Source organism: Chiloscyllium plagiosum, chromosome 11 (genome assembly GCF_004010195.1).
Source record: "Chiloscyllium plagiosum isolate BGI_BamShark_2017 chromosome 11, ASM401019v2, whole genome shotgun sequence".
NCBI lineage: Eukaryota > Metazoa > Chordata > Chondrichthyes > Orectolobiformes > Hemiscylliidae > Chiloscyllium > Chiloscyllium plagiosum.
The window spans coordinates 32,431,142-32,454,711 of NC_057720.1; the positions used below are offsets into that span (position 1 = coordinate 32,431,142).

The 23,570-nt window shown below is 38.7% G+C and overlaps 1 protein-coding gene across 1 annotated transcript in view; it reads left to right on the top strand.

The window, feature by feature from the left end:
• The window catches only part of eif2b3 (eukaryotic translation initiation factor 2B, subunit 3 gamma), a 141,296-nt gene that overhangs the window by 91,823 nt on the left and 25,903 nt on the right, over positions 1 to 23,570 (top strand). The window contains exons 9-10 of the mRNA XM_043699051.1: positions 6,437 to 6,514; positions 9,977 to 10,125. Coding sequence (XP_043554986.1) covers positions 6,437 to 6,514; positions 9,977 to 10,125 — 227 coding nt within the window. The remainder of the gene's footprint in view (positions 1 to 6,436; positions 6,515 to 9,976; positions 10,126 to 23,570) is intronic.

The window sequence follows — 23,570 nt, forward strand, 5'->3', positions numbered from 1 at the left end:
CTCCCACAGTCCAAAACTGTGCAGCACATTCTCCCCGTGTCTGCGTGGGTTTCCTCCGGGTGCTCCGGTTTCCTCCCACAGTCCAAAAATGTGCAGGTCAGGTGAATTGGCCATGCTAAATTGCCCGTAGTGTTAGGTGCAAGGCTAAATGTAGGGGAATGGGTCTGGGTGGGTTGCGCTTCGGCGGGTCGGTGTGGACTTGTTGGGCCGAAGGGCCTGTTTCCACATTGTAAAGTAATCTAATCTTTATAACAAAGCTAAATATTTTCAAAGCAATTGAATATTTATGAAATTGTTTCTGGGTGGGGATAACCAGTGAATGTACATGATTTTTGAAAATCTTTTTGATAGCTATCACAAGATGATATTAAAAGGATGGTGGAGTTGGTGAGAGCACAAAGTATATCATAAAGTGAAATAGACGATTTTGGTTTGGCCGCGTATAAGCAGTGATCTGTGTTCAAAATCTTTTTTTTTCTATTTGTATAAAATAGTTTGGACATTGGCACAGAGGAATGGAATTAAAGTTTGCTGATACCAAAGTCTTGACCTAACAAACTGAGAAATAACATAGGAAGTGGCAAGAGGATATAAATTATCAGATGAGCAAATGGAACCCAATGCAGTAACATGCAGAATAATGTATTTTCTAAAATTTTTAAATTATGAAAAGTAAACTCCTAAAATGTTTGTGAATTCTACAGAGCGATCCAGGAAATATATACACCCGTAAAGTAGAAATGGTCTTAAAAGGCAAAGTGAAATTCTGGACACAGAATTTAAAACAAGGTAGTAATATTGAATTTCAGCAAAGTATCAGCAAATACTGTAATTTTAATATAGCTCTGAGAACTCTGTGATAGAGCGAATATTCAAACCTTGGAAAAGTTATAGAGATTTTTTGTTAAAGTGCCAGTAGGAATATGATTTTATGGTTCAAAAGTTGATCTCCTACTGTAACAGGTTAGTTCATGAGGGATTTAATAGAGATTTTCAAAAATTATAAAAGATTTTAGTAGATAAATAGTGAAAAGATTTTTTTCCACTTGGCTTCTGAATCAATAATGAGTGCTGGAGTCATGATTACTAGCAGAATGACAAAACAAGTTAAAGACTTTTTCTGACTTATTAGGATTATTAGAATATAGAATGCATTATCATACATCAGCATTGAGACAGACACCATATTTTAAAGCGAATTTAACACTTCTGATAAGGATTTCACTGGGGTGAAATCCCTAGCATAGGTTCAACAGAATAAATTCCTCTGCTGCTGTAGTTCTGTTAATTCTGTATTTAATGGAGTCATGATGTTGGTGGTGCATGAGGGTTTTCCTGCTTGCTACTCAAGTATGCCTTTACCAGAATATGATGAGGCAGCACACATTGCTGACGATGGCCCCTAAGCTTGACGCATAAAATTCGGAATGGATTTGCAAGAAGACATTGCTCGTGAATGAAGCTGGCAAAATAAGACCGTTCTATTTATCATCTATATGCATACCAGAGTGTAGCCAAACACCCTGGTGCAATTCTGGATTCCTGAAGAAGGGCTTATGCCCGAAACGTCCATTCTCCTGCTCCTTGGATGCTGCCTGACCTGCTGCACTTTTCCAGCAACACATTTTTCAGCAATTCTGGATGTACTGTACTTCAAATTTCAGAAGGCATTTCATAAGACATCATATCAGAAATATTGCTGAAAATAAAAATGGGGATGATGTATTGGTATAGGTTTAAGTTTGTCTAGTTAACAGGAAACAAAGTACTGTAGGCATAAATAAGTAATTTTCTAATGGGCAAGATGTAACAAGTGGTGTGGCATAGAAATCATGCTGGTTCCTCAACTTCTTATACTTTACCTAAATTACTTGGATGGAGGAACCAAAGGTTTGGATGCTAAATTTTCTAATGACACAAAGATAGGTAAATACATTGTGAAGAGGACATAAGGATGCTGCAAAGGGATTTCTAGCAAATAATGTATAATGTGGGAAAATGTGCACTTGTCCATTTTGGCAAGAATAATAAAGAAGCATATTTAAATGGTGAGTGATTGTAGAGAGCCAAGGTGCAAAGGGATTGAGGTGCCCTTGTGCATGAATCGCAAAAGTATGCGAGAACAGCATTTAATTAGTAAAACAAATGGAAAGTTATTTTTATTGTGAAGGGAATTGAATAGAAAAGTACGGAGGTTATGCAGGGTATTGGTGCAACCGTCTCAGTATTAGTCTCCTTATTAGGACCGTGGAGAATAGGCCATACAGCCCTTCAAGGTCAGTTTTATATCTCTGCTAGAGTTAAAAGAGCAAATGGCCACTGATTGAAACATGCAAGATCCTGAGGGGTCTTCGTAAGAGGAATATGGAAATGGTGTTTTCTTTGGGCAGCACGGTGGCTCAGTGGTTAGCACTGGTGCCTCACACCACCAGGTTCGATTCCAGCCTTGGGCAACTCTGTATGGTGTTTGCACGTTCTACCCATGTCTGTGTGGGTTTCCTCCATGTGCTCCAGACCAAAGATGTGCAGATTAGGTGAATTGGTCATGCTAAATTGCCCATGGTCTTCAGGGAGTGATAGGCTAGATGAATTTGTTAGTGGAAATGTAGAGTAATAGGAGTAGGGGAATGGCTCTTGGTGGGATGCTCTTCGGAGAGTCAGTGTGGACTTGTTGGGCCAAATGGCCTATTTTCTCACTTAATGGATTCTATGAATTATGGAAAAACCTAGTATTAGAGTCACTGTTTAAAAATTAGGAGTCGCTCATTTCACATTGATAAGGAGAATTTTTCTGAATATCATGAATCTTTGGAGCTCTCATTCTTAAATGGGTTTGAAAGCATTTAAATATTATTAAGATACATGCTGATAGATTCTATTTAAGCAAGAGTGTAAAAGATTGTTGGGTTAGGCAGGAATGTGGAACTGAGGTTCCAATCAGATATTAATACATGGCAGAGCAGACTCGAGAGACAAAATGATCTCCTTCTGCTCTTCTTTCCATTAAACATTGAGTCTTCAGAATTTTTTTTAACTCGTGAATAATGAAGGGACAAAAGACTATTGGTTAGTAAGAATGTGGAACAATGCTATTAGCCATGATCTTGCTGAATAGCAGAGCAGGCTCAAAGGGCCAAAAAGCATACTCTTACTCCTGATTTTGAATGTATCTCACACTGATCACAGAGGAACCACTTCTGTAGACTTGTTATCAGGAAGAAAATAGATGGCCTTGCTATCTGCTTAAGGGTGCCTGCAACCAACATGCACCATAAGGCTGTCACTACCGGGGAAGGTTTCTCGTGCATTCAATCCTTTTACTCAGCCTCTTTCTAATTTAAGTTTATAGTGTTGATGATGCTTATGTGCCACTCTCAGGATTTTAAAACAATAGAAGCATTGGTCAGCATCTTTCCGACTGATGAGCAAAAAGGGTGTGAAATGACTGCAAATACTATGATGTTTGGCAAAGCTCAGGTCTGAGTTAATGGTAATTGACACATTCCTGCCCCTCTTTGATACTACCATTTGCTAACATATGGTAACTTGGATCTATTTATTTTTAAAATTACTTTAAAGTTAACTTTTACTCCCCTCTGCCTTTCACATACTGATTAGATAGAGATCAAATTATAGTAATTCATTTTAAATAGATCTATGAATTAGGTGGGTCTAAAAATTTTATCTAGTTTTAAATTAAATCAACAAGTGTGTTCACTTTTCCCTGAATTGTGATAAATCTGTTTTGTTTCTGATAGCAACAAGGTTTGAAATAACTTGCTGCTTATAAAATAATTTATTGTTTGAAAGGAGTTAAGGTGTTAATAATGAAGCATATATTTTTATGTTCAGTGGATCAGTTACAAAGTGCAAAGAACTTAATGAAAACATTCTTGTGAGCTGTACTTCACTATGAAACATAGAATGCAAATCTTGATTTAAACCTCTTACATAACAAATAATATTGGTTTATATATAACTGGCTTACTCCCTAAAAAGAATTTGCTGAACTTAAATTTTAATTGATATAAGAGGAAAACTTAATTGAAATTGTTTTCTTTGAACCCAATAATCATACCAATCTTTATTTTATACTTAGCAAGTTGGAGAAACCATTTCAGATGTGAATATAAGAAAGGAAAATGGTGTCATAGACTCGGGTTGTTGACATGTATTATCTTGTGTTGGGGATAGCCACCTGGGATAAGAATGTCTTTGAACTGAATGAATAACATTTTCAGAGAAATTAATGCTTCCAAATGAATATATATACCATAAAGACAGCTGGTTTATTAAGATTTTGTTTGAAACTGCTGTGTGGATATATCTAACACTTTGCAGATGCCAAAAATTAGAAACAAAAACAGAAATTGCTCAAAACCCTTGCTGAAGAAGGGTCACTGGCCCCGAACTGTTAACTCTGCTTTCTCTGCTCAGGTGCTGCCAGACCTGCTGAGTTTTCATAGCAATTTCTGTTTTCTGCAGCAGAGGTCTGTTGACCTGATGTAAATGTTTTTTTTTCATTTTTGGAAGACTTAAATAATAGTTCATTTCAGTTTAGTATTTCTTAAAACTTGTCTTTCATGCAGACTTTTCTTTCCCTTTGAGATTAATTATAACGTTAAAACTTTGGGATAGGAAGCACAATACAGTTAAAGATTTTGAAGATCTAATAAACCCAGGGTGGGAAACTGCCACTTATTTCTTTACATGTTTCTAAGTTAATAACATTCATTTTAACTTTCACCATTATGATACAGTGATTGTTATATTTTATGAAAATATGATTAAAAAGTTAATAATGGTATGTGAAATGCAGGACATCATGACTGGTGCTGATATTAAATAACTAAACAGCCATGCATTCACTTAATTATTTACTAAGACAATTGCATTACTTGCTTGGAAATTGGATTAGTAATTAATCAGTTAGCAATGATTTTGATACAATTGCTTATTCTTCAGTTTCATTTACAAGAAGTGCGCTAATTATTTCTTATTGATTTTTCTGTGGTAAACACTAAGTGAGATCAAATTGAATTTTATATAAATTTGTAATTAACACATGCATGAGCACCATTTAGACAACTTTAAATAGCCTGTAGTTTTCTACTGGGACTATCAGACATTATAGGGTGTCTGCCTTTGCAAATCAACCCATATTCCACAACATTCAGAACAGCAGTGATAACCCCAGGGTTCTTTTCTCCACTGTTGGCCATCTTCTTAATACTCTATCTCATGCCCCCTCCAATAATGTGCAAGAACCTCATGGACTCTTGTCATTAATTAAGATACAGGCTGAGAGCAATCGACAATAACTGCTGGCTATCCAGTGACACACACAGCCCAGGAAAAAAATTTAAAATCTGTTCAATCACCTCTGCTATTTTCTTTTGATACTTTGCCTGGCATGCCAAAATCTCATACAGTGCCGTTTTGTGTGTTAATTGCCTAATTTAAATGTTAATTGTTGTAATGAAATCTTTGAGCATCAAGCAATCAATCCTGACCCCTCTATTTACAATGAATAACCTCATCTGAGGATTTTGAAAAGACTGTTTTGCAATTACCCCATGGCACCTATATTCCCCTGCTCTATATAGATTATACACAATGGGTGCCAGCCTTATTTCCAGAGCTACTCTCTTGCCTCTAAACTAGGAGGTCTTGGATTTGCACCTCACCCAAGTTCAGAACTGATTGAGTACTGCACTGCTGGAGTTGCATTTTCAAATGAGATGTTAAAGCAAGGTCATGCCTACTGGCACAAGTAAATTTAACAAAATTTGTGGCATTATCTAATAAATGGCATAGCAGCTGTTTGCATGGTCTGGACAACTTTTATCCTTAGCAATCAGCATTTTCTTCATTGCTACTGGTGAAATTTGCTGTGTGCAAATAGCCTGCTCCTTTTCAGTACATTACAACAGTGACATGGTATTTCATGGCCTTGAGGTATTCTGAAGTTGTGAGACAGGCAATTGTCTCTATTTGTCTGTAATGAACAAAGAAAGAAACCATATTTGAATATAAATAAAATTAGAGTTTCAGAAAGACAAAATGTTGAGGATTACAGTTTTGTTACATGCAAATCATTTTCATTTTGGAATATATATGGTGGCTTCTGATATAACCGCATGTGGTACCTCTTGGTTAGCGGTTGTTTTGATGATGAAGAGAAAGCCACCTATCTGAAATTTACCAGCATAGTTTAGTACAGTGTCATTGAATTTGAACCTTTAACTAATGTTTAGATAAACTACAGTAATGATTCTGATGATGAATAATGCCCTATTATGCATTTTCATCACCAATTATGTAGGATCAACAAATGTACCACAGGGTAAAACATACAGTAACTCGTTTTGAAGTTTGTGAAAGTTACTGATATGTGATCATTTTATTTTTCCTGTTTGTGTTTTTAATCTTCCAGGCTCCTAAGTTCCTGTCTGCTTTATCCCAAGAAGAAACATTAATCCATCCTACAGCACAAATTGCTGACAGATATATGGTGAGTAGTGAGAAGTACAAATAATGCCTATGAACTTTGTGTCTTTTAGGTACAGTTAGTTCTCATGTACCCTTCTTCATTCCTGAAGAAGGGCTAATGCCCGAAACGTCGATTCTCCTGTTCCCTAGATGCTGCCTGACCTGCTGCGCTTTTCCAGCAACACATTTCCATCTCTGATCTTCAGCATCTGCAGACCTCACTTTCTCCTCATGTACCCAAGTCAATCAGAATCTATTGACTAGCAAAAAACCTTGATCTCAGGAATTTGAGCATACTGGTCTCATGACTTTCCATCCATCAACACTAATGGATGAAAAATCAAAATGATAATTCATGACTAGTTTCAAAATTTGTGCACAGGTGCATGACTTTGTACGATTACCTCTAAAATGTTAATTCTGGTTTTGAATAAATATAATTTTCTCATCTCTGTTGAGAGCCATGATATTTTTGCTTCTATGATCATGCTGATCAAATCAGCGACTGCTCTTTTTACTGGTTGGGGTTCCAGTTGCCTAGAAACTGGAGCACTAGCCAAGGCTATGGTACCAATCTATGTTTCATGCTATGGTGCTGCTTGAAAACAGCATTTGAATAGCAACTTGGTTGAGGAGACCTGAAGTGGAATTGTTTTGTAAATTCTGCTATTTATTGGTCTAGCAGTGGTAAAGAAAATTCAAGACCATCTGATGGAAAGAAATTTAATTTAACATGTCATTCTTAAAAATTCTAATTATAGAATATAATATTCCTCTCTGAGATAGATGTCATTGAGCTGTGCCAGAGCTCCTCTGTCTGTGATCAGAAGTAAGAGATTACAAGATTTTTAAACAATTTTTTTCAATCACACCATCCTTTGTTGGTTTCACCTGGTTTACAGTAGTGTTGAGAATCTCTTGTGAGGAATTAAAGTCATGGGCCTCAGTGCTATGCCAAATAAATATAAGGCATAAACAGTAAAAGAAGTTTCATTTGTTTGTCCAGCTGAGTGATAATGCTTGAACCAAAACGTTATGATGGATAACTCAAGATTTCGTAAAGGAATTGCTGTAATTTTGTTATCTTTTAAGTGGTGGTCACTGATCTACCAAACATTTCTGTTCTAATAGTTTTCTATGTTTTTTTATTTGTATGCATGCTTTTATAGGATGATTTTCTGGATAAAGAAATGAGGAAAATATTTGGAACTAGATTTGTAACAGGAACTTCCTGTCCTTAGATGCATTAATCCCACATAAAAAGGGGAGGATGGGCTGTTTTTCAAAACTGTGGGTGGGCTTTGTGTATCTTTACACCAGAAGCATTGCTCAGCTGGACAAAACAAACATTGACTATAGTAAGTAACCCGTCAGCCCACACACAGAGTTCAGCAATAGAGGATACACTGGAGTACAGTAGGTTGTAATTATAGGCAGAAGCTTCAGACAGACCTCCTGTTTTATTACAAGGCTATTCCTTCTATTTATTAAGATCACAGAATAGTTAAATATTTTATGGCGCTATCTAATTTGTACTTTTCAGTGAAATTGTTAGTTTATTGAGAACTTGAAAAGATCAGAAGGATTGATGTGTAATTATAGTTTTCACTGTTTCACTTGATACATTTCATGACAGTACTGCAGAAATATTGTACTTCTGTTAATGTTCAGTGTGATCTTGTTAATATAACAGTCTTTACAGAAGAGCCATTCATAGCTATCAGCATTTCAAAAGAGTGTACAAGATATTTATTTTGAGTATTCTCTTTTAAAGCACATTCTCCAAACAGTGTAGAAAACTGATTTCCCTCAGTGTTACTGATTTTATTTTGCATCTCTATATCTCTCTGTCTGTCTGCCTGTCTCTTTCTCTCTCTCTGTCTCTCTCTGGCTCCATCACTTATTGCCTGCAAAGCTTTCTGCTGATTTATCTCTAAACCACAGCATCTAAATATTTTGTGATTTCCTACTGTATATCTTGCATCAGAGCCCTACTTAGGCCATTGAGTATAGGAGTTGGGACATCCTGTTGAAGTTGTACAGGACTACTTTTGGAGTACTGCAAACAGTTCTGGTCACTCTGCTATAGGAACGATATTATTAAATTGGAGAGGGGTCAGAAAAGATTTACCAGAGTGATGCCAGGACTGGAGAGTTTGAGTTATAAGGAGAGGTTGGACATCTGGGACATTTTTTTTAACTGGAGCATAGGAGATTGAAGAGTGACCTTATAGAGGTTTAAAAAATCATGAGGGGCATAGATAAGGTAAATAGCTAAGGTCTTTTTTTTTCAGGGTAGAGGAGTTCAGAACTAGAGGCCATAATTTGAAAAGTGAGAAGAGAAAGATTTAAAAGGGACCCGAGGGTGAACTTTTCACACAGAGGGTGATTTGTATATGGAATGAACTGCCAGAGGAATTGGTAGATGCAGGTACAATTACAATATTTAAAAGACTTTTGGACAGGTACATGAATAGGAAAGATTTAGAGTGACATGGGCAAAACACAGGCAAGTGGGACTAGTTTAGTTTGGGATACTTCGTCAGCGTAGACAAGTTGGACCAAAGCATCTGTTTCTGTACTGCACTACTCTATGACTCTATCCATCAAAAGTGGCTTGTGCTTTCCATTGGTGCATATTGGCTTACACCAGGAGTTTATAAGACACTGACAAAACCTTTTGAAAGAATCTTCCCATAATTTCAATAGAAGACTGCCAGGTTAAAAAGCTTCCAAGAGTGGTTAACCTGTAGCACCATTAGCTACAATAGTGCAACTACGGTAGTACTAGTAGATTAGTCCGAAATCTGCCAATGTACCAGCTATGAAAGGGCTGTTTTGGTGAAAAATGTTCTTTGTTTTTTTCATTGATATAGCTGAGACCGCTCATTGTATACAAGAAGGAAACCCCTGTGTATGGCCAGATGTCATTCATACAAATCCCTGCTCTCTGAAGATTTGTTTCCATGTGTTGGCTTCCTAGGCAGGAAGCACTGATAGCCACTTGGAGAAATTTTCATTTTGATTAGTTGATACCTTCTTTCCATTAGAGTTAAAGTTTTACTTCTTTAAGACTAGCATTTGCTTCACGCAAACATGATCTGCAAGCTATTTGACATGGTAAATGTATCAGGTGATGAATTGCAAGATGCAGTGGTATCAAAACTTCATGCTGTGGTCACTTTTTTATTAGTGGAGACGTCCTTCTGCTTAATGTTATTTGTGTCTTATAATGCAAATGGCACGAATCTTAGGGTCAGTCCTTCTTAAACAATATAACCTGGTAGATTTGAATGGGTTTTATAAATGTGGTTCCCAGCATGTACTGAAGATGGACAAAATATCTCTTATTAACTTGGACACTAAAGCTGTTTTCCCTCAATGAATAATTCATTATCTTCAAAATCCCTGTTGTGATGCATGAGATTATAGACAAGCTCAGATCTCCACATCCTTTTCAACAAATGTGCTTTTCTCCACACAGGTTGGCACTGACAGTATGATTGGTTACATGACTAAAGTGGCAGAGAAGACCTCTATCAAGCGGTCTGTCATCGGGGCCTTCTGTATAATCAAAGAGAAAGTAAAAATTGCCAATTCCATAATCATGCATAATGTCACTATTGAGGAAGGGTGAGTAAAGTCGCACTGGTACAAAGAAAAATATCAATACTATTCTTTCCAAATACCATGGTCTACTTGTTATCGTACTATGGAGTGTGTCACAAATCTAGTCTGAGTAAAATTAATTGCTCCAATCCTGCACCAAAACTACTTTGCCATCCTCTGGGTAAACAGCACATGTTGCTATATGTCTTGACTTTTGTTATAATTAAACTACCAGTGCTGAGGGTATGAGCATTTTGCACTCTTGTCCTGTGTGATGGTTGTGGGGGTTAAAAAGATTGGGACTGTCATAATATTCAGCCACACCACCAATCCTTGCAAACCTCCACAAAGCTCCCTTGAAGCACACTGCCATTTGGCACAATGTACGCACCACACTCCTTGCTTAAAACCCTGACTAATGCTCTATCAGACCAAACTGAATCTCTATCTAATAATTAGGCATTTTTAAGAAGAAAATTGACCGCAATTGTTTTCTTTAAACCATAGATAACTATGGCTAGATCTCCTGGAAGAAAGGAAATCCAAAATGTGAAAAAAAAACTCCTAAAGTAGTAACGTGCCAAATTGTATTTGGTAAAACAGCAATTATTTGTTTCAAGATGAATACAATAAAATGCAGATGCTATGTTCATTGCAGAATTTAAAATAGTAGTACAAAAGAATGTATCAAAAATCGAAGCTTTTAGTGAGTGAGGAAGCATGGCTACATGCAACCTGGTATGATCTTGTGGAAATCGTTTTTCTCCATCTTGTTTTCAGGCTTTTGGATAACTCTGCTTTGCAGCAGCTACCCTCATCATATGAGTAAAAAGTACATCTATAGCCTTAGTTCTAAGCTGATATCCCCTGCACATTGGATATAAGTGCATCCTTTCATAGTTCATAGGTTTATAATTTGTGGTTATTTTGAAGCTGTTAGCTTTTATCCCTCTGGGGCAATTTTTTAAAATTCCTGGCTAGTTTTTGATAGTTTTCTTTGTTATTAAGTAACTTTGCAATGTATGTTCATCTGTGATTATGATTTTAAAAAGTAGAAAAACAACAACTGATTGTAGAAATGACAGGAAAGTATGATTAAAAGGGTCTGAGAGAATAAGCTATCATTTAGAACAATACTGCAAATTGTTCTAGGGTATGTTGATTCAACACAATCATAATTACGCAATTCTTCCATAAAATTAATTTCTGTCAGGTTGGTGCTATGTAATTAAAACAGCAAACAATAAAAATTATTTTGTTAGGAGCTTCCATCTCATTGAGGTGGCATCAGGTCAATCCCTATGAAAACTCTTGTTTACATATTGATGTGACAAATTTCACCCCAACAGTTGACACAATCTACAACATGCTTCAATGATCAACAAGGTTTAAATAAAAGAACCTTAAAATTCTGAAGGAAAAGTGATAACTCCCTTATCTCCTAATGTTAAAAGATGTTTCTAAAAAAACTTCCAAGACGAGATGTGGATTTACATTTTTGACATTACTTCTTTAGGCCATACCCCATCTGTGTACAAAGTTATGTTGAAATCTGCCCATTAGCTTTTAAGACTTTGAATGTTGCTGAGAAAAAATGCATTTTGTTGAGGTTTTTCATCTTGCGTTCATTAGTACAATTTGCAAGAATGTCAATTCAAGGGGAAAACCAACATACTGCATGATGGGAAGGTGGGTGGAACACGGATTTGGATTGGTGGAAGTGTTGCAGTGCACAAAGTAATAGTGATTGATAGTTAACTACCAGGCTTGTTTAAATTTTAAGCTAAGCATGTCAACGCTGGTTTGGTTAGGGCATCAAAACAGCTGCAGTGATATGGTGTTTGCAACAAGCAGGTTTTGACTGCACCCAATGTGCCCACATTTGCAAAACCCACAACAGTATCTAACATTGGATGTGATTCTGTTCTGCAATTAGGCAACACTTGTTGGATAGTTCTGTGCATACAAGCAATTAAACCGACAGCCAATTTAGAATTGTCTGTTGACCTTACAGTGTAGTTCACTTACGGATACTGGAAGCTACATATATTGAGCCGCAGATTCCTATTCTTTGCAGACTGAAGGAACTTGTAAATATACTGTACATATTTCAACTGAACAAAACAGGTCACACCCAATTTGCTGTTTTTTTCTCAGGGCAACCTGACTAATTAGAGTCACATTGCCTATTTAAACTTAAACATACCTAGTGGAGCTAACTGTCAATCATCATTATTTTTGCATTCCCCATGGCAAAGCCCCTCCCAATATCACACTCCTTTCATGTCGTATAAGTATTGATTTTCTGCTTGAGTTGGTATTCTTACGAATTGATTTGATGAGCACAAGCCGAAAATGTTCTAGAAAGTATGTCTTCTCTCAAAAATTATTAAGTTCAGTGCTACTGAGGGGCTATTTTTATGAAATATATACAGCACAACCTCAATTATCCAATTCCGAATTTCAGATTATCTGAACAAGATCTCAAGGTCCGGTAAAAATGGCATTAGGCAACTCAGCATTTGATTAAACAGCATTATGGCGTACATGCCAGATAATCGAGAAATGTTCGGTAACTGACACTCAAATTACCTCTTGTTTACGACAGATCAGTTATCGGTTAAGTGGCATTTTGACGTGCATTGCCGGATAACCGAGAAATGTTTGGATAACTGGCACTCATAAATTACTGCTTGTTTACGATCTGATCGATTATCCGAACAAAATAGTCCCCACCCGTCTCATTCGAATAATCGAGGTTCTACTGAACTGACTAACAGTGGGCAAAAACGTTACCTCTTCCTAGTCTCAGTAACAGAGGCAATAATCAAATTTCATGGAATAAATGGAACATTCAGTCTGAAATGTCCTTTTGTAGCTCTAAAGGAGAAGGAATATTAAAGATGTCTTGATTCATTTATGTTTATCACATTGGTGATGCTCATATTATCTTTGCTCTTGCCACATCGAAGATATTCTAAGTTTCAGCAAGACCCAAGCAGACTGAATAGTTTCTGTACAGATTCTGAAACCATATATGTCCATACTGTATGTTAGGAGTTTGTCTTCCAGTTTTAGGTGGAAGGGGTTCATTTTTAAAGAAAGTTTTTTTGAAAAAGACATTTTTGCCCCTGAGAAATGTGGGTGATTTCATTCTACTAGTTCAGAAGTATTAGAAAATAAATGTGATTAGGCCTCAAAAGCAAAGTTCAGTATCTTCCATCTTAGCCAATGGTTATAGATAACGGTCAGAAAATAATCAGATTGTTGATGGATAATTCTGTGACTTTTTAAAAAAAAAGGAAAGCAGCTTTTTTTTCCTTCCACTATTAAAGATAAAACAATTTATGGTAACAATAGTCAAATCCATCCCACCGCTGCTTTTTCCAACATTCACTTAGATTATTTAGTCAACTCTTCTCCAGATTCTATTAGTAGCATCTTTCACAAGCTAAGAATATACCTATGATTTCCCCAGCCACTGGTGAACTTTTGAAATAAAAGTCGAACATTTTGCCGAATACTCAGAAGCTCTCCCTATGAAGCAATATTCATAGGGAGAAAAGTAAAGATGCTGCTTGCCCTGTTCACTGTCTCCCAGTAGTTTTTCTTTATCTTTAAAATATCCTACAATTGCAGTATTTTTATATTGTGTATTGATTTGTGGCCCTGTGCTCATCAAAACAATTATAAAGAATGCCAAATTTTAAGCAATCATAGCAACTTATACTGCAGAGTTAAGGGTGACGATTGGTCAGGAAGTAGAGTCTGATTAGTCAAGGTATTTTATTGTAGAAAGCAACAAGAAACTAGTTGATTATATTCCTTTAGTTTACAAAAAATTGGTCCAATGTATGAATGAATATTTCTTCAACCAAGCATATTAAGCCACAATACTAGCTTGGCTGGTTATCATAAATTGGTAGGAGAAAGTGAGAACTGCAGATGCTGAAGATCAGTGTCAAAAGGTGTGAGGGAAAACCACAGCAGATCAGACGGCATCTGAGGAGCAGATAGGTGGGAAGGAAGATGGACAGGTAGGACAGTTCAAGAGGGCGGTGCCAAGTTGGGAGGTTGGATCTGGGATAAGGTGGGGGGAAAGGAGATGAGGAAACTGGTGAAACTGATATTGATGCCATGTGGTTGGAGGGTCGCAAGGCGAAAGATGAGGTGTTACTCCTCCACGCATCTGGTGGCTTGGATTTGGCAGAGGAGGCGGCATAGAACTTGTGTGTCTTTGGCGGAGTGGGAGGGGGAGTTGAAGTGGTCGGCCACAGAACAGGTGGGGTTGTTTGGTGCGTGTGTCCCAGAGATGTTCTCTGAAACGTTCCGCAAGTTGGTATTTTGTCTCCCCCATGTAGAGGAGACCACATCAAGAGCAATGGACACAGTAGATGAGGTGTTTGGATGTGCAGGAAAATCCCTGCTGGATGTGGAAGATCCTTTGGGGTCTTGGATGGAAGTGACGGGGAGGTAAGGGCGCAGGCTTTATAGCTCTTGTGATGGCAAGGGAAGGTGCCAGGTGTGGAGGGTGGGTTTATGGGGACGAATGCACCTAACGGGGGAGTTGCGGAGGGAATGGTCTCTGCGGAATGCTTATAGAGGTGGGGAGGAAAATATATCTCTGTTGTGGGGTCTGACAGTGGTAGAAATGGCGAAGGATGATGCGTTTTGTCCAGAGATTGATGGGGTGGAAGGTGAGGACGGTGGGGGAGGTATCTATCCTTGTTGCAATTGGAGGGGTGGAGTTCAGGGACGGAGGTTTGGGAAGTGGAGGAGAAGCGCTGAAGGGCATTGCTGACTACATGGGAGGGAAGATTGCGGTCCTTGAAGTAGGAAGCCATCTGGGATATTCTGGAGTGGACTTGCAGTGCTTTTCCAGCGCCACACTGTTTGACTATCATAAAATGATCATTAGTGTATTTTTTAGGACAGTTAGAATTATTCAGCAAGTGTTGCCCAGTTGGGGAACTACATCTAGATTTTTCTTGTGGGTTTGCTATGTGTGGACTGATTGAGTGCATTCTAATCTGCTAGAGATATTCTATGGCTCCAGTGTTTACTATTTACAGGATGTACTGCAGCAATTCACTGAAGCTTCTCAAATTTGTGATCCCAAACACTTAGAGTAAGATCAGCATGCACATAAAAATGTAAATCACATGCAAGTTCCCTTCCAAGTCTGATTTGGATATATATTGACATTTCTTCATTGTCACTGAGTTAGAACTCTAGAGTTTTCTGCCTAACAATTTGAACATGTCTACTTTTATTATGTAGTTACCTAGTCTTTAAGATTTTCAATATTGATATCTCAAGCTCTGTTCTCTTTACCGGAGAAGTAATTGAGAAGCAACTTCAGAAAGTTACATTTTTTACTTAAGTTGGTGTCGATCAGATCTTTGCAAGTATAATTTGAGAGAGAGCAAAACCATGTATTTAAAATAAATGCACAATAACATGTTATAATTTAGAGAACACTTTGTCTTTTAAGTATACTCACTTATTCAGATGGTTGATTGCTCTGATATGTTATTCGAAAAGAACTTTGCACACTATCAGTGTCAAAAGTACAAAGAACACTTCCTGTAGTGTGCTGCAGTTTAATATCATAATTACACCTTCTGCACTAGGCCACCCACAGCCATAATTGCTGTTTAAAAGGAGGATCAATAAACAATGTGTAACTTGCAAAGAGTCATGCAAGCCTGCTTGGCTGTATTCAAAGAGAAGTCTCCACTGTGGCTGTATTTGATCACAAAGCTCTGATATAACCCTGAGCTAACATGTTTAAAGAAATGCTTAGATCTCTAATTAATTCAAATTACCTCATTGAAGTGCACCTTTTTTGTCTGAAGTCTGAACAGACTTTACCAGAAAAAGATCAGAAAAGGAAATTACATTTTTAAGTTGTAAATAGCACGCAATTCTTTTAAATTCCATGTTGCTTTCTGCTGCTATCTATTTCATATTTTAGTCTTAATTTCACTGCCTTGTATTTTCTAATTTAATATATTTTCACTACTAGAGAATTAAAAATCATAAAATGCTTCAAAACTTATTGATTTGTCCACGAGATTGACAGTCCACACAGGCACTTCATTCTTTCAGCTGACCCTACTATCACAGAAATGTTACAGAATAGAAAGAGTGCTGTGATGCTGGTATAACATTGTCCTAATATAAATTAATTGAGAAATCTGAGGTAGTTGGACTCCATATGTGTTCCATATTGTTTTTTATGGCCCAAATTACCTTTTACACCTCATCTTGGGATAGTGCCACTCCATATTTCTATAACCTCTCAACTGTCACTGTTGGCATAAGTGGCCCTGCTCTCAGAGGTTAGGACAGGATTAGCAGGAGATGTAGTCTTACGTAAAGCTTTTCTAGTAATGTTCTTAGCACAGTTGGGTTTCCAGTCAGTCTCTCATCCCCATTTCTGCTGCCCTCATTAGTCCAAAATCAATCTTTTTCACATTCTGTTTGGTTGGGTGAGCTACATACAACACATACTCTAACTTGTCTCATACTTACTGTGTATCTTGTCTATATGAAAGCATCCTGCATGCACCTAATTCATCTCACTGATTTTACTTAATTTCTACCCACAGTGCAATCTTTCAGTAATTTATGTAGAGAAAAGCAATATATAGTGAGATGAGAATAATTGATTCTAGTGCTTTAGGAGCTTTTGTATTGAGTTCTGTATGCTTTGTATCTTGACCTTATTTTAACAATTGCAATATTACAATTATAATATCCTTTTATTAGCACTTGTATTCCATTGTAGGAGTACAGTGAAAAGCTTTTATAACATCTGCCTACTTACGGCGACGTCTTAGGTACGAGTACCTAGATGCAATTCTTGGATACAGCAGAGGAATAAATGTAGTTGCGTTACTTACAGAATTGAAAAATAAGTTAAAAATGGGACATCATTAAAGTGTTGACATTACAATAAGGAAAGAAATTTCAAACAGACATTGCAGTACAACATCTTTGCACAGGGCTTCCATACGTGGTCTGTCTGTCTGTCTGTGCCAGATAGTCATTCCTGATGAAGGGCTTTAACCCGAAATGTCAATTCTCCTACTCTTTGGATGCTGCCTCACTGGCTGTGCTTTTCCAGCACCACACACTCGACTCTGATCTCCAGGATCTGCAATCCTCACTTTCTCCATATACTCCAGACCCCAGTTGAATAGCCCGGCCTGCTCCACTCCAAGCTCCAGACTGCTCCGTACCGGCACTCAGCTGCTCCAAGGTAAATGTCAGGACTGCCTCCCCCATGCCGGTTTCCAGCCGGGTCTTGCTGCCTGTACACTGTACCAAGGCTGCTTCCTCACATCCTGCTCTGAGGCTGCTTCCCTGCGCTACTCTGGAGCTTGCAGCCCACGAGCTGTACCAGGGCTCACAGCCCATGCTATTCTGGGGTTCACAGTCCACAAGCTGTACCAGGCTGCTCTACTTATGCTGTTCCAGGGCATGCTGCTCACGCTGTTCTGAGGCTTGTGGATCATGGCTAGATTTCCTTTCATTATTTTTCTAGTGGGAAGAGTGCTGTTATACAAGTTGTCTCTGAGCGAAAGAGCAGGTCTTAGTTGTGTTCTGCTGTAGAAATTTAAAAGACGTCTTTTGTTCATGGAGGTCTTTCCTTCTATGGCATTAGTTATGAGAGGAAATAATTATTATTTCTTATCTTTCTTGCTGGACATTGGACCTTTCGTTCTGTTGAGTTTATCTGACTTACTAGAACATTTTTGAAAAGACTAAACCAATTGAACAACTAACTTTAAAAACTATGAAATCTCTATCTTTTGACACTGCAATCACACATTCACTCAGAAAATAACTACAGAGGAATTTAGCATTCATGAATAGGTGTGAGAAACTTTTGTTTAGAAAAAAATGATTTTTTTTCCATTCGCCTATTTTTCTCACTTACTCCCTCACTCCCCTCCCTCATCTTTTTTGTCATCTTTCCTCACCTTCACCTTTTGTCATTTCTCAAAAATTATTAATTTGATCTTCTCACTCTCTATCAATGTTTTGCTCTTTGAATAATTTTTCTGCCTGTTTCATTGATCATTACATACCTAATAAACAGTTCTGCATGTAATCAAATGTTTGAACCTGTAATTTTACTCAGCGAATCGTGAGTTCATGGAATGCCCTGCCAGTAGCAGTGGTGGACTCTCCCTCTTTATGGACATTTAAACAGGCATTGGATAGACATATGGAGGATAGTGGGCTAGGGTAGGTTAGGTGGGCTTGGATCGGCGCAACATCGAGGGCCAAAGGGCCTGTACTGCGCTGTATTTTTCTATGTTCTATGTAATGATTGTTAAAAGGAACGATATATGGGAGAATTTCCCAAAACACAAAAATTTGAAATGGGAAAACATTGAGGTTCTTCTCACCTTACTATGAAGTTAATAAAGGGAAAAAAACAAACTTAAGTTTAGGTAACACTTTTCCTAACCTCAGACTGTCTTCAAACACTTTACAACTAATTAAGTGCTGTCGTTGTTATGATGTATAAATCGAAACTGACTATTTTTAACCATGTTTGTTCAATCTTGCACAGTTTTTAAATTGACTAATGCGTGAGAGATCAAGGTTGTTATCACCCGTTTTCAGTAAACAATTAAGGAACATAGGAATGTACAGGATTAAAAAAACAATTGAGATAGACACTCCTTGTTGATGTTGATGAGTGTACCTTTGTGTTTAGTTACATATAGAAATGAATGATGTATGGAGTAAATGGAACATTATGATATAATATTCACATTCTAACTGCCTTATTCCGTTGCCTGCAAATGATGAAATCTCCTCTCGCAAATACATTATTGCTAATTGTGGACTGAATTATTGAGAACCGTGTTCCCCACCACTCCAGGTCCAGCTAAAAAAATCAGGAATCGAAGTACCTTACGGACATTTAAGAGCTACCAGGGTATTGATTGGCTGGGGACGGGCACCTGCTTGTACTGCACTTGGGGAATGAGGAGACTAGCTGCAGTGGATCAAACATTTGTATGTTATTGGGTTCAGTGAGGAGGCTAGGAACTAGTGTTTGAGAGAATGTGGGGTGGGGTAGCCTTGGGGAAGTTGACCTTGGCAGGGACTCTCTGATGGGCCCAAAGGACCATTAAGATAGTCCCATCTTCCCCTAGGCAACAATCTGCACAGAGCAACCTGCTAGGCTGTTCACCTGATATGCACTTCTTTCCTCTTTTTTCACTCTCTTGCTTTCTCTCACTCACTCACTCACTCTCTCAGTCTCTCTCCTTTCCTTCTCTCTCTCTCTCTCGTTTACCCATTCCACTGCTGTTGTCAGTTAAATACTAGTACTGGCATGCTGGAACTCTTCAGTAATCATTCATTGCCCCATGATCTGGCTTCAGTTCCCCTACTGACAGAAAGACTGCCTGACGGCATCATTGCAGGGTTGGGTGGGGAGGTAATAGGAAAGCTGTCTGCTTGTTTTAATATGCCCCCCAAACTTCAAATCTATCAGTGAGAGAACTTAGTCCTTCATTGAGTTGATTGCCTTTATAATATTGGAATCCAATAAATGCCATTGGGGAAGGAATCTCTCTTAGACCATAAGGAAAAGGAACAGGAATAGGCCATTCACTCCCTGACCCTGAACCAGCATTCCTCATGTCCACTTTTCTGCTTTTTCCCCATAACCATTGACTGTCAACTAAAATTTATCCTATGACTCCACCCCCACAGCTCTCGTGTGAAAAAGAGTTCCAGAGACACTCAATCCTCTGAGAGAAGCTGTTCCTCTTCATTTCAGTGTTAAATTGGTGCCCCTTTATTCTGAGACTATATCCTCTGGTCCTAGGCGCTCCTATGAGGGAAACATCCTCTCAGCATTTACCTTGTCAAATCCCTTAAGAATTTTTTTTATATTCATTCGTGGGGCATGAGCATTGCTGGCTGGCCACCATTCATTGTCCGTCCCTAGTTGCCATTTGAAGTAGTAGTGAGCTGCCATCTTGAGCCACTGCAGGTTGACCCACAGTGCCATTAGGGATGAAATGCCATAAGTTTGACCCAGCAACAGTGAAGGCAGAATGATATGTTTCCAACTCAGGATGGTGAGAGACTTGGAGGTGAACTTGAACGTTGAACATTGTGGTGTTCCTATGTATCTGCTTCCCTTGTCCTTCTAGATGGAAGTGGTAATGTGTTTAGAAGGAGCTGTCGAAGAATCATTGGTGAATTTCTGCAGTGCATCTTATACAGTATAAGAGTACACACTGCTGCTACTAAGCATTGGTGGTGGAGGGATTGGATGTTTGTGGATGTGATGCCAGTCAATTGCGTTGCCTTGTCCTGGATGTTGTCAGGCTTCTTGAGTGGTTTTGGAGCTGCACTCATCCAGGCAAGTGTTGCTTATTTTATCGCGCTCCTGACTTGTGTCTTGTAGATGGTGGACAGGCCTTTGAGAATTATGTGGCAGAACCATTTGATTTTCTGGTCAATTGTAACCCCATGAATGTTGATAGTGGGGGATATGGTGATGTTAACATCATTGAATGTCAAGGAATGGTGGTTAGATAGCCCCTTATTGGAGATGGTCATTACCTGGCATTTGTGTGGTGTACATGTTACTTCTCTCTTGTCAGCTCAAGTCTGAATATTGTCCAGATCTTGTTGCTGCTTTAGTATTTGAGGAGTCGCAAATGGTGCTGAACATTGTGCAGTCATCAGCAAGCAGCCCCACCTCTGACCTTGTGATGGAGGAGAGGTCATTGATGAAGCAGCTGAAGATGATTGGGCCTGGAACACTACCCTGAGGAACTCCTGCAGGGATGCCCTGGAGCTGAGATGAATGGCCTTCACCAGTCATAACCATCTTCCTATGTGCCAGGTATGACTCCAACCACTGGAAAGTTTGCCGCTGATACCCATTGATTCCAGTTTTGCTCGTGCTCTTTGATGTCACACTCTGTCAAATGCAGCCTTGATGTCAAGATCTGTCACTCTCACCTCACCACTGGAATTCAACTATTTTATCCATGTTTGAACAAGGCTGTAATGAGGTGAGGAGCTGACTGGTCCTGGCAGAACCCAAACTGGACATCAGTGAGCAGGTTATTACTGAGCAGGTGCTGCAGGACATCACTGTTGATCACACCTTCATCACTTTACTGATGATCAAGAGTAGACTGATGGGGTGATAATTAGCTAGGTTGGATTTGATTTGCTTTGTCGTGTCCTGGACATATTTGGGTAATTTCCAACTTTGTTGAGTAGGTGTAAGTGTTTCAACTGTACTGGAAGAGATTGGCCAGGGGATTGGCACTTTCTGAAGCACACATCTTCAGTACTATTGCAGGAATGTTGTCAGGGCTCCGTAGCCTTTGTAGTGTCCAGTGCCTCCAGCCATTCCTTGCTGTCACACGGAGTGAATTGTACTGGCTGAAGATTGGTATCTGTAATGTTGGGGACCACTGGAGGAGGCTGAGATGGATCGTCCAGTTGGCACTTCGCTGAAGAGTGCTATGAATGCTTCAGCCTACTCTTTTGTACTGATGTGTTGGGTGTTTTCTTCAATGAGGATGGGGATATTTGTGGAGCCTCTTCACCAGTGAGTTGTTTAATAACCACCATTCGGATTGCAGAGCTTAGATCTGATCCTTTGGTTTTGAGATCACTCAGCTGTTTGTCTCACTTATTGCTTATATTGTTTGGCATCCTATATTTTTCAATGAGATGACCTCTCATTCTTCTAAACTCCCAGTGACTAGTGTCCTAATCTCCTTAGCCTTTGCTCATAAGACAACCCTCCATATCAGGGATCATCTGTGTGAACTGCCTGCAATGAAATGATATCTTGCCCTAAATAAGGGGACCAAAACTGCTCACAGTGCTCCAGATGTGGTCTTGCCAGCATCTTGAACTGTTGTAGTGAGATTTCACTATGGTTATACTCTCACCTTCTTGAAATAAGAGTCAACATTCCATTAATCTTCCTGATTACCTGTTGCTCCTGTGTGCTAGCTTTCTGTGCTTAATTCACAAGTACTCCAAGTCCCTTTGTATTGCAGCTTTCTGCAGTTTTTCTCAATTTAAGTAACATTCTGAGCTTTTGCTCTCCCTTCCAAAATTAACAACTTCATACTTTTACCACATTATACTCCATGTGCTAAATTTTTGCCCATTTACTTAACCTATCAATATCTCTCTGTAAACTGTTGAATCCTTCTCACAAGTGCCTTTCCACTTGTTTTGGTGTCATCTGCAAATTTAGCTATTGTACATTCACTTCTTTCCTCCAGGTCATTAACATATATTGTAAATAGTTGTGTTCCAGCACTAATCACTGTGGAACCCCATTGGTCACAGGCCACCAAAATTACAAAGAACTCCTTATCCCCACTTGCTATTTCCTGCCCATTAGTCAATTATGTATGCATGTTAATATACTACCTCAACACCAGCTCTCTTATGTCCTTACACAAAACAATCTTATAATAAGAGCATAGGCGGTTGAGGGGTGACCTTATCGAGGTTTTTAAAATTATAGGGGTCATATATAAAGTGAATAGCAAGGGTCTTTTCCCTCGAGAGGGGTAGTTCAAAACTAGGGCCCATATTTTCAAGGTGAGAGGAAAATGTTTCAAAAAGGTCATGAGGGGCAACCTTTTGGTTCATACGTGGAATGAACCGTCAGAGTAAGTGGTGGATGCAAGTACAGTTACAATGTTTAAAAGAATTTGAACAGGAAAGACTTGGAGGGATATAGGCCAAATGCAGGCAAGTGGGATTAGTTTAGTTTGGGAACATGGTCAGCGTGAACTGGTTGGGCCGAGTGGTCTGTTTCCATGCTATATGATTATGACATATACCTTGAGCCCTATGGCATTAGCACTAAAAGGGAAGGAAAACAACTATCAATAGCCTCAAAATTACATCTTATTTATTCAGCAACATTGAAGTACAAGACTTCATGCCATAAAATTACGACTCAACTATCCAGCCATGGGGAGTGATTGCTATTGAACCTTAATATCCCTCTCTGACCTGCTATCAAGGACATGGAATATTGATCATGAGTGGGAATCTTGTACTATATTTTCTCCCTACCTTGGGAGTACATCAGCTGTAATGAGCCAAGTCAGTGTCGATCTGGAATTAAAGTTAGGATTTAGGAGCAGGAGTTGGCCATCTGACCCTTTAAGCCTGCTTCGCCATTCAATAATATCATGGCTGATTTTTTTGTGGCCTCAGTTCCACTTACCCGCCCTCTCACCATAACCTTTAATTCCTTTACTGTTCAAAAAATTATCGATGTTAGCTTTAAAAACATTTACTGAGGAAGCCTAAACCACTTAATTGGGCAGGGAATTCCACAGATTCACAACCCTCTGGGTGACGAAGTTCCTTGCCAATTTAGTCCTAAATCTGCTCCCTCTAACTGTGAGGCTATGCCCGCTTGTCCT